Source organism: Somniosus microcephalus, chromosome 5 (assembly GCF_052327205.1).
Source record: "Somniosus microcephalus isolate GS21.2 chromosome 5, FLI_Smic_1.0, whole genome shotgun sequence".
Classification (NCBI taxonomy): domain Eukaryota; kingdom Metazoa; phylum Chordata; class Chondrichthyes; order Squaliformes; family Somniosidae; genus Somniosus; species Somniosus microcephalus.
In genome coordinates, this window is record NC_140991.1 from 263,562,494 (window position 1) to 263,574,503 (window position 12,010).

The 12,010-nt window shown below is 49.6% G+C and overlaps 1 protein-coding gene across 2 annotated transcripts in view; it reads right to left on the bottom strand.

Moving 5' to 3' along the window:
* The window catches only part of LOC147117700 (putative thiopurine S-methyltransferase), a 74,089-nt gene extending 63,023 nt beyond the window's left edge, over positions 1–11,066 (bottom strand). The window contains exon 1 of one of the 2 annotated variants that reach the window (XM_085988910.1): positions 10,923–11,064. In XM_085988910.1, coding sequence (XP_085845036.1) covers positions 10,923–10,945 — 23 coding nt within the window. In that variant the 5' untranslated portion in view covers positions 10,946–11,064. Of the gene's footprint in view, positions 1–10,922 lie in introns of both variants that reach the window. The other variant, XM_085988911.1, reaches the window with a different exon arrangement.
* Between the last annotated feature and the right edge of the window lie 944 nt (positions 11,067–12,010).

Below are 12,010 nucleotides of genomic sequence, written 5' to 3' on the forward strand. Positions count from 1 at the left end.
ACATCCTGGTGAACCTCCTCTGCACCCTCTCCAACGCGATCACATCCTTCCTGTAGTGTGGCGACCAGAACTGCACACAGTATTCCAGCTGTGGCCTAACCAGCGTTTTATACAGTTCCATCATAACCTCCTTGCTCTTATATTCAATGCCTCGGCTAATGAAGGCAAGTATCCCATATGCCTTTTTTACCACCTTATCCACCTGTTCCGCCGCCTTCAGGGATCTGTGTACTTGCACACCCAGATCCCTCTGACCCTCCGTCTTGCCGAGGGTCTTACCATTCATTGTGTATTCCCTTGCCTTGTTAGTCCCCCCAAAGTGCATCACCTCGCACTTTTCCGGGTTAAATTCCATTTGCCACTGTTCCGCCCATCTGACCAACCCATCTATATCGTCCTGCAGACTGAGGCTACCCTCCTCGCTATTTACCACCCTACCAATTTTTGTATCATCCGCAAACTTACTGATCATACCTTTTACATTCATATCCAAGTCATTAATGTAGACCACAAACAGCAAGGGACCCAGCACCGATCCCTGTGGTACCCCACTGGCCACAGGCTTCCGGTCACAAAAACAACCTTCGACCATCACCCTCTGCCTTCTGTCACTAAGCCAGTTTTTTATCCAATGTGCCAAGGCACCCTGGATTCCATGGGCTCTTACCTTCTTGACCAGTCTCCTGTGCGGGACTTTATCGAAGGCCTTACTGAAATCCATATATACCACATCCACTGCGTTACCCTCATCCACACACCTCGTCACCCCCTCAAAAAATTCAATCAAATTAGTCAGACATGATCTTCCCTTGACAAAGCCATGTTGACTATCCCTGATTAATCCTTGCCTCTCCAAGTGGAGACAAATTTTGTCCCTCAGAATTTTTTCCAATAATTTTCCTACCACTGATGTTAGGCTCACTGGCCTGTAGTTCCCCGGTTTTTCCCTACTTCCCTTCTTGAATAATGGTACTACATTAGCGGTTCTCCAGTCCTCTGGCACATCCCCTGTGGCCAGAGAGGTCCTGAATATATGTGTTAGAGCCCCCGCAATCTCTTCCTTTGCCTCACACAGCAGCCTGGGATACATTTCATCCAGGCCTGGGGATTTATCCATTTTTAGGCCAGCTAAAACCGCCAATACCTGCTCCCTCTCGATGTGAATATGTTCAAGCATATCACAGTCCCCCCGCCCTATTTCTATGTCTACATCGTCCTTCTCCATAGTGAAAACAGATGCAAAAAATTCATTTAGAACCCTTCCTACATCTTCCGGCTCCACACACAGATTGCCACTTTTGTCCCTAATGGGCCCTATTTTTTCCCTAGTTATCCTCTTACCCTTAATATACTTATAAAACATCTTAGGATTTTCCTTTATTTTGCTTGCCAGTGTTATTTCATGGCCCCTCCTTGATCTCCTAATTTCTTTTTTAAGTATCCCCCTGCACTTTTTGTACTCCTCTAGGGCTTCCTCCGTCTTTAGCCTTTTGTATCTGCCAAAAGCCCTCCTTTTTTTCCTAATCCATTCTCGTATATCCCCTGACATCCAAGGTTCCCTGTGGTTTTTGGAACCACCCTTGACCTTTACGGGAACATGTTGCCATTGTATGATCTCAATCTCCCTTCTGAAAGCCTCCCATTGCTCTGATGCGGATTTTCCTACAAGTAGCTGATCCCAGTCCATTTTGGCCAGATCCTGCCTTATCCTATTAAAATCGGCCTTCCCCCAATTTAGAACCTTTATTTCCGGCCCATCCCTGTCCTTTTCCATGACCACCTTAAATCTTACCATATTATGGTCACTGTCACCAAAGTGCTCACCTACTAGCACTTTTTCCACTTGGCCGGCCACATTCCCTAGAATTAGGTCCAGTACCGCCCCCTCTCTTGTAGGACTTTCTACATGCTGGCTCAAAAAGCTCTCCTGGATGCACTTTAAGAATTCTACACCCTCTGAGCCTTTCACACTCTGACTATCCCAGTTAATATTGGGGAAGTTGAAATCCCCCATTATTATTACCCTATTATTTGCACATTTCTCTGAGATTTGCCTACATATCTGTTCCTCTATCTCCCCCTGACTGTTTGGAGGCCTATAGTACACTCCCATCAAAGTGCTTGCCCCCTTTTTGTTTTTAAGCTCCACCCATATGGCCTCATTAGAGGAACCTGCTAATATATCATCCCTCCTTACTGCAGTAATTGACTCCTTAATTAATATTGCGACACCCCCTCCTCTTATACCTCCCCCTCTGTCTCGCCTGAAGATTCTGTACCCCGGAATATTGAGCTGCCAGTCTTGCCCCTCCCTCAACCATGTCTCCGTGATAGCAACAATATCGTACTCCCATGTGTTTATCAACACCTTCAGTTCATCCACCTTATTTGCAAGACTCCTTGCATTAAAATAGATGCCATCCAGCCTTGCCCTTGTATATTTGCCCTGTCTACCAAGCTGACTTGTTTTTTTCTCTATAATTGGCAGCACATCACCCCCTATTTCAGCTCCCCTCTGTATCCCATCCCCCTGCCAAGTTAGTTTAAACCCCCCCCAACAGTGCTAGCAAACCTCCCCACAAGGATATTTGTCCCGCTCTGGTTCAGGTGCAACCCGTCCGACTTGTACAAGTCCCACCTTTCCCAGAAGCAGGCCCAGTGATCCAGGAAAGTAAAACCCGCCCCCCTACACCAACTCTTTAGCCACGCATTCATCTGATCTATCCTCCCATTCCTATACTCACTAGCACGTGGCACTGGGAGTAATCCAGAGATTACAACCTTTGAGGTCCTGCTCTTTAATCTGTTACCTAGCTCCCTAAATTCTTGATGCAGGACCTCATCCCCCTTCCTACCTATGTCGTTGGTCCCAATGTGGACCACGACCTCTGCCTGCTCACCCTCCCCCTTAAGAATGCCCTGTAGCCGCTCAGTGACATCCCTGACCCTGGCCCCAGGGAGGCAACAAACCATCCTGGAGTCACGTTTGCGGCCACAGAAACGCCTATCTGTTCCCCTTACGATAGAATCCCCTACCACTATTGCTCTCCCACTCTTTTTCCTCCCTTCCTGAGCAGCAGAAGCGTCCCTGGTGCCAGGAAGCTGGCTGCTGCTGCCTTCCCCTGGTGAGTCATCCCCCTCAACAGTGTCCAACTTGGTATACCTGTTTGAAAGGGGGATGTCCGCAGGGGGTCCCTGCACTACCTGCCTGCCTTTGTTGCTCCGCCTGATGGTCACCCCCTGTGCTGCCCTACCCTGAGGCATGAACAACTCGCTAAACGTGCTATCCACGACCCTCTCAGCATCGCGCATGCTCCAAAATTCATCCACCCGCAGCTCGAGTGCCGCAATGCGGTCTACAAGTAGCTGCAGCTGGATGCATTTCCCGCACACATGGTCGTCAGGGACACTGGCAGCATCCCTGACTTCCCACATGGAGCAAGAGGAGCAGAACACGGGTCTGAACTCTCCTGCCATGACTTACTCCTTTTAATTAATTAAAAAATTTATTCAATACCCCAGTTACAGGTATACTCTAGGGCGTTTTATTTACCAACTATCCCCACTACACCACAGAAATTTAACACCACAGAATTCAAGCTTGTATTGAAAAGAGAGAAATACTCACCAACCAATCACTTACCTGCTCCCTGGTGACGTCACACTTGGATTACTTTTTACCTCTCTCCTGGAACCTGGATTGGTATGCCTCTGACTGCTCCCTTTTAAGCCTTCAAGCTCTCCTGCCTCGGGCTGCTCCCGCGCAGGTCCGCTGCTTCTCCGGTCTCGGGGCTGTGGGCCTCGGTGCCTCTGACTGCTCCCTTTTAAGCCTTCAAGCTCTCCCGCCTCGGGCTGCTCCCGCGCAGGTCCGCTGCTTCTCCGGTCTCGGGGCTGTGGGCCTCGGTGCCTCTGACTGCTCCCTTTTAAGCCTTCAAGCTCTCCCGCCTCGGGCTGCTCCCACGCAGGTCCGTTGCTTCTCCGGTCTCGGGGCTGTGGGCCTCGGTGCCTCTGACTGCTCCCTTTTAAGCCTTCAAGCTCTCCCGCCTCGGGCTGCTCCCGCGCAGGTCCGCTGCTTCTCCGGTCTCGGGTTAGGAGGAGCATTCTATACCTGGTCGACTGGGAGGGTTATGGTCCTGAAGAGCGTTCCTGGGTTTCGGCCCGGGACATTTTGGATCCTGAACTCATCAGGGATTTTCGCCGTCGCCACCCTGATCGTCCAGGAGGAACTTCAGGAGCCGTTCCTAGGGAAGGGGGTCCTGTGAGGGTACCGGTCAGTTCCTTCACTAACCCCTAGATGGCACCTTCACTGGTTGGTTTCCCTTTGTTAATTGTTACTTGTTTCTCCTGTTTATTACTTAACTGCCTTTTATTTGGTTTATTGGTTTCACCTGTTTTTGCTTGTATTTAAGCTCTGTGGTTCTTCCCTTTGTTCTTGGTCTTGACAAGGTGCTGACAAGTTGCTCAGTCTTGATAAGGTGCTCAGTTTGGACAAGCTGGTTGCCCTGTGGTAGCTTGTCTTGAGCTCAGTCTTGACAAGCCGGTTGCCTCACGGTAGCTTGTCTTGAGTTCCTATCTTGACAAGCCAGTTGCCCTGGGGTAGCTTGTCTTGAGCTCAGTCTTGACAAACCGGTTGCCTCACAGTAGCTTGTCTTGAGTTCCTATCTTGACTAGCCATTTGCCTATGTGGTAGCTTGTCTTGAGTGTGATGAAATATTCCATTCATCACTCATCAGTATTTCTCTGCCTGTGACTGTGGTTGGTTTCAGTTTCATTTCCATTGTATTGTACTGTGTGTAGGGCTCCGCCCATACCTGGCTCCTATGTAAGCTGGCCCAGCCTGCAGCACATCCAGTACGGCAGACCTCTGGATGGAAGATACATTCTCCTCTGTGTGTTACCTTCTAAGTCAATAAAAGCCTTGTTTTGTTTCGTTAACATCGAGTCTCGGATTTATTGAGGCACATCAATTTTATTGACTTAATTTTCAACACAATGGATCAACTCTTGAAACCCGAACGTTTGGATTTGGACCAGCATGCTTCAGACGCATCGGCACGCTTCGGACACTGGTTTATGTGTATGGAATTCTTCCTGGACAATTCCGCAGCTGTCAAAGACGCTACGGACGCTGCGAGTATGAAACTCGGAATTCTGCGGAATTGGGTAAGCCACTGGGTTTACCCCCTCATCCAAGACGCCGACACGTACCCGGCCGCCTGCGACATCTTAAAGGCGCATTACCAGCAGCCTACGAATGAGGTGTATGCTAGGCATCTGCTCGCTACTCGCACACAGCGACCTGGGGAATCGGTGGAGGAGTTCCTAGGCACCCTGAAAACGCTTGGCAAAGACTGCAAGTGCCAAGATGTAAAAGCCGCAGTGTACACTGACGAGCTTGTTCGTGATGCCTTTATCACAGGCCTCAGCTCCACTTACATCCGGCAGAGACTGCTGGAAAAAACGGGATTGGACCTGAAACAGGCTGCGGACACAGCACGATCCCTGGATGTGGCCCAGAGAAACTCGGACGCCTACTCTTCAGCCCGCGCCGTCCACGCCGCCACGTGTGCACCAAGGGCGCCGCCATCTTGGAAGGCATCTTCCCCGCCCGGCAGCCCGACACCATCGGGGCCCCACTCTCCCCCCAGAAGCCCTACGACAGCCGTGACGCGTCGGGGACCCAACTGCTACTTCTGCGGGCAGCCGAAGCACACCAGAAACCTGTGCCCGGCGAAAGGCACCACCTGCTTTAAGTGCGGTAAGAAGGGGCACTTCGGGAAGGTGTGCAGAGGGAACCCCACCGGAAAACCCGCCACCGCCGCGTGTGCGCCGTGGGAGCGGCCATCTTGGACGCCATCTTGCCCGACCTCGTGGGGTCCGCCATCTTGTGAGCAGACAGCGTGGACGCCACCTTGTCTCGATCAGGGCCCTACAGTGGCATCGGTCACAGTGGACCAGACCAGGCCGCACCCGCTATCCAAATCAATGGTGGACATCGAGGTAAACGGGTGCAGGGTTAAATGTTTAATTGACAGTGGAAGCACGGAGAGTTTTATCCACCCTGAACTGGTACAACAACTCTCCCTAAAGGTGGTCCCTACTCGGGGTACCATCTCCATGGCTGATAAAACCCAGACATCGACCATTATGGGTTACTGCACAGTACAATTGTCCGTTAATGGAACTGTATACGATAATTTTAAAGTATTAATCATGAAGAATCTATGTGCGAGCGTGATCTTGGGCCTGGATTTCCAGTGCTACCACCAAAGCATCACGCTCAATTACGGTGGGTCCCAGCCACCCCTCACAGTGTGCGGTCTGGCTACCCTGAAGGTAAAGCCGCCTTCGCTATTCGCGAACCTTACCCCTAACTGCCGGCCAATAGCGACCAAAAGCAGGAGGTACAGCTGGGAGGACAGGTGGTTTATCGCGACCGAGGTAGACAGGCTCCTGAAAGAGCGCATTATTGAATGCAGCAATAGCCCGTGGCACGCCCAAGTGGTGGTGGTAAGGGGTAGCGAGAAGAAACGGATGGTGATCGACTATAGCCAAACGATCAACAGGTACACCCAACTAGACGCCTACCCGCTACCCCGCATATCAGAAATGGTGAACCAACTCGCCCAATACCGGGTGTTCTCCACCATCGACCTCAAGTCAACGTACCACCAGCTCCCTATCAGACCAGAGGACCGCCCGTACACCGCCTTCGAGGCGAACGGACGCCTCTACCAATTCCTCAGAGTCCCCTTTGGGGTGACGAATGGGGTCTCGGTCTTCCAGAGGGAGATGGACCACATGGTCGATGACCACCACTTGCAGGCAACCTTCCCCTACCTCGACAACGTCACCATCTGCGGTCACAACCAGCAGGATCACGACTCGAACCTCGAGAGGTTCCTGAAAACCGCACAAAAACTCAACCTCACCTACAACGAGGACAAGTGCGTTTACAACACCACGTGCCTCTGCATACTAGGCAGCGTGGTGGAGAATGGGGAAATCGGACCAGACCCCGACCGATTGCGCCCCCTACGGGAGCTGCCCCTGCCCAACACTCCCAAAGCCCTGAAAAGGTGCCTGGGGTTATTTTCTTATTATTCCCAATGGGTCCCCAACTACTCCGACAAAGCCCGCCCCCTCTTGAAAGCATCCTCTTTTCCGCTCTCTGCTGAGGCCCATGCCGCCTTCAAAAGCATTAAGCAGGATATTGAGCGGGCCACGCTACAGGCAGTGGACGAGAACACTCCCTTTCAAGTGGAAAGTGATGCGTCTGACTTTGCCTTGGCGGCCACCCTCAACCAGGCGGGGCGGCCCGTAGCTTTCTTCTCGAGGACCCTCCAAGGGCCCGAGATCAGACACTCCTCCGTAGAAAAGGAGGCCCAAGCCATCGTGGAGGCAGTGTGCCACTGGCGCCACTACCTAGCCGGCAAACGCTTCACCCTACTTACCGACCAGCGGTCGGTAGCGTTTATGTTCAATAATAAACAGAGGGGGAAGATTAAAAATGATAAGATTCTTAGGTGGCGGATCGAGCTCTCCACCTTCGATTATGACATCATTTACCGGCCAGGGGCCCTTAACGAATCCCCCGACGCCCTCTCACGAGGGATGTGTGCCAGCGCCACCGGGGATCGGCTACAGACCCTCCACAATGACCTCTGCCACCCAGGGGTCATGCGGCTGTTCCACTTCACAAAGTCCCGCAACTTACCCTACTCGATTGAGGAAGTTCGGTCCCTGACCAGGAACTGTCGCACTTGCGCTGAGTGCAAGCCTCGGTTCTACCGCCCAGATAGAGCCCACTTAATCAAAGCTACACGGCCCTTTGAGCGGCTCAGCTTAGATTTCAAGGGCCCCCTCCCGTCCGTCGACCGCAATGTTTACTTCCTGAACATTGTGGACGAATACTCTCGTTTCCCATTCGCCTTCCCCTGCCCAGACATGACCAGCGCCACGGTCATTAAATGCCTCAACAGCCTGTTCTGCCTGTTCGGTATGCCGAGCTACATCCATACGGATAGGGGGGCGTCCTTCATGAGTGAAGAGCTATGCCAGTACATGCTGTCCAGGGGGATCGCCACGAGCCATACCACCAGCTACAACCCCCGGGGTAACGGTCAAGTGGAGCGAGAGAACGGGACAGTATGGAAAGCAGTCACTCTAGCTCTAAGGACCAAAGGCCTCCCTATCTCCCGCTGGCAGGAAGTCCTCCCAGATGTGCTCCATTCGATACGGTCGCTATTGTGTACTGCCACTAATGCCACGCCTCATGAGCGAATGTTTGTCTTTCCCCGGAAATCCACCTCAGGCGTATCCATGCCGTCATGGCTCTCCACCCCAGGTCCGGTATTCGTGCGAAGGCATGTGAGGGGCCACAAGACGGACCCTCTCGTGGAGTCAGTGCGCCTACTCCACGCCAACCCCCAATACGCGTATGTCCGGCACGCCGACGGAAGGGAGGACACCGTGTCCATAAAAGACGTCGCCCCAGCCGGTAACGACAACAACCACGACAACAGCAGCAACAACGACCACAGCAACTCTTACCCACCCACTACTCTTTCATCACCCCCGGAAGAACATCAACCAACGATACCCCCACCAACTACCCCTTCAACAACCCTGGCAGCACCCCCGGCAGAGACCCAGGAGGCCACCGGGGACACCCAGCCGACACCCGCGGCACCACAACAGCCACGTCGGTCGCAGAGGACTATCAAACCCCCGAACAGACTAAATCTATAGAAGGGGTGAATGTGATGAAATATTCCATTCATCACTCATCAGTATTTCTCTGCCTGTGACTGTGGTTGGTTTCAGTTTCATTTCCATTGTATTGTACTGTGTTTAGGGCTCCGCCCATACCTGGCTCCTATGTAAGCTGGCCCAGCCTGCAGCACATCCAGTACGGCAGACCTCTGGATGGAAGATACATTCTCCTCTGTGTGTTACCTTCTAAGTCAATAAAAGCCTTGTTTTGTTTCGCTAACATCGAGTCTTGGATTTATTGAGGCACATCATTGAGCTCCTATGTTTTGTAACTGTTTACTTGTGTGATTCTAGTAAAGTACTGTTATTTAAGACTGCATATCTGCTTCTCGCCTCATCTGTCTGCACTTGGGTCCAGAACCAGCCTCGCCCGGACAGCACGGCCCCGTGACAGCAACCCTGACAGTTTGTGGAGGATACAAAACTTGGAAACATAGTAAATAGTTAGCAGGATAGTAGCAGACTTCAGGAGGACATAGACAGACTGGTGAAATGGGCAGACACATGGCAGATGCAATTTAATGCAGATAAGTGTGAAGTGATGCACTTTGGGAGAAACAACATGAAGAGGCAGTATAATCTAAATGGTACTATTTTGAGAGGAGGGGGTGCAGGAGCAGAGGTACCTTGGGGTGCATATTCACAAATCCTTGAAGGTGGCAGGGCAAATTGATAAGGCAATTATGGGATACTTGGCTTTGTGAATAGGGGCATTGAATACAAAAACAAGGAAGTCACGCTGAACCTTTACAAATCACCAGTTAGGTCTCAGTTGGAGTATTATGTACAATTCTAGGCACCACACTTCAAGAAGGCTGTCAAGGTGTTGGAGAGGGTGCAGAGGTTATTTACCAGGATGATACCAAGGTTGAGGGAGTTCAGTTATGTGGAGAGATTGGAGAAGCTGGAATTGTTCTCCTTAGAGCAGAGAAGGTTAAGGGAAGAGCTAATAGAGGTATTCAAAATTATGAGGGGCTTTGATAGAGCATGTAGGGAGAAACTGTTTCCTGTGGCAAGCAGATCGGTAACCAGAGGTCATAGATTTAAAATAATTGGCAAAAAAACTAGGAGGGGAAATGAGGAGTAATTATTTCACACAGAGGCTTGTTATGATCTGGAACACTATCTGAAAGGGTGATAAAATCAGATTCCATAGAAACTTTCAAAAGGTAATTGGACATGTATTTGAAGATAACTAATTTGCAGGGTTATGGGGGAAAGCCAGGGTGTGGGAATAAATGGGACAGCTCATTCAAAGAGCCGGCACAGGCATAAGGGGCCGAATGGCCCTCTTCTGTGCTGTATGATTCTATGATTCTAAGTTCTTCCTCTGGAAGAGTTGAGTCACCAGAAAGAGAAGGAATACAGATAGTCTTTGTCGAAATATTGGCACAGCCCAAACATGGGTCGGAACCTGAAGCCAAGCCAAGCCATAGAAAGTTTTTAAAAATGTCCTGGACCTACAAGTAGCATCAGATTATCACCATTTCTCTAACAAAGAAATGAATAAACCCCATGATGTGGTTGGAGTTTTAAAATAAACTCTTGAGACGGTTTCTTTCTTCAATACTTTTCTGTGCCTTGTCCCTGTCGCAATGGGTGACTCACTTTGCCTTGCAGGAAAGAATGAGTGGGTCAACTGAAGTGGCACGAAGCCAAGCAACTGAGAGGAAAAGATTATATTGTTTAAAAGAAACGTTGTCCCGATTCCCAAGTACTGTTTGGAGGAGGACAGCTTCAGGATTATGTCTCCATCGATGAAGGAAGCGGCCAGCAAATTTCAAGATTACATTTTGCCCCTAACGACAGGAAAATTAAGTATCGATCAGAGAACCAGGGAAAGAGCATAAAAAGGAGATTCGAACCCCCCACCCCCAAGATTTCTGGCTAGCAACCGAACAGAAGCCCTCAGTTCGTTCACAAACATGCAAATATTAGGCAGGAACACACCTTCTACAATACAGTGCAAAGGGCACTAATTTTATATTCCAATTTGTAACCTGTCACCATATCTAACAGGCAGAATTAAAGTCAGTTCTTTGCAGTAAATTAATAAGACATTTCTCCATAGTACAACAAATGTCTGATCACATGACAGATTCTACAAAAGTATCTTTAAAATTAATTATAGTGAAGGATTTAACTACCTGCCCTCCAGGAAAGCTGTCATTTAAGTACTTTTAACTTTTCGAAGTGCAAAGTTTACATGATACGAGCATCAGAAAGATCGTGTAGATTATGATGCTGCACGTATCACACTTCCTACTTCCAACGACCAATATTTTTAAAGCTGTGTTAGCACCCCCTAGACCGGAGGAATAGAATCTTCTAAATAGACTGAGCCATGAAGGTCCCAGGACTCGATCCTGCTTTTTATCCAGTTAGCAGAGGTCAGCTAGCATGATGGAAGGGGGGCTGTAATTAGTTTTCCAGACACTAGGTTAGGAAGGAGCATAAAAAATAAAGGTCAGTCTGCCGACTGGTGTTCGTTGTGTAGAAGCGTCAGCCGTGGCCGAGTGGCAGCACTCTCGCCTTAGAATTAGAAGGTTGTGGGTTCAAGTCCCACTTTAAAGACTTGAGCAGAAAATCTAAGTGACACTTAGTGTAGGACGGAGGGAGTGCTGCATTGGTGAAGGAGCAGGCTTTGCTATGAGTCGTTAAACCAACTGCCCTCTCAGTAAACGATCCCATGGCACTATTTCAAAGGAAAAATAGCAAAGCTCTCCTGTTGTCTTGACCAATATTTATCCCTCAACCAACATCACTGAAACAGATTATCTGATCATTATCTCATTGCTGTTTATGCACAATTGGCTGCCATGTCTCCCTACATTACAACACTTCAAAAGTACTTCATTGGCTGTAATCTAGAATCAATCATTAGGGATGTGGTAACAGGGCACTTAGAAAATCATAATATGATTAGAGTCAACACGGCTTTATGGAAGGGAAATTGTGTTTGACAAATCTATCAGAGTTTTTTGAGGGTACAACAGGAGGAACCAGTGAATGTAGTATATTTGGATTTTCAAAAGGCATTCAATAAGGTGCCACACAAAAGATTGAATCACAAGATTAGGGCTCATGGGATTGGGTGTAATATATTAGCATGGATTGAGGATTGGTTATTGGACAGAAAACAGAGTAGGAACATAGGAACAGGAGTAGGCCATTTAGCCCCTCAAGCCTGTTCCGCCATTCAATGAGATCATGGCTGATCTGCGACCTAACTCCA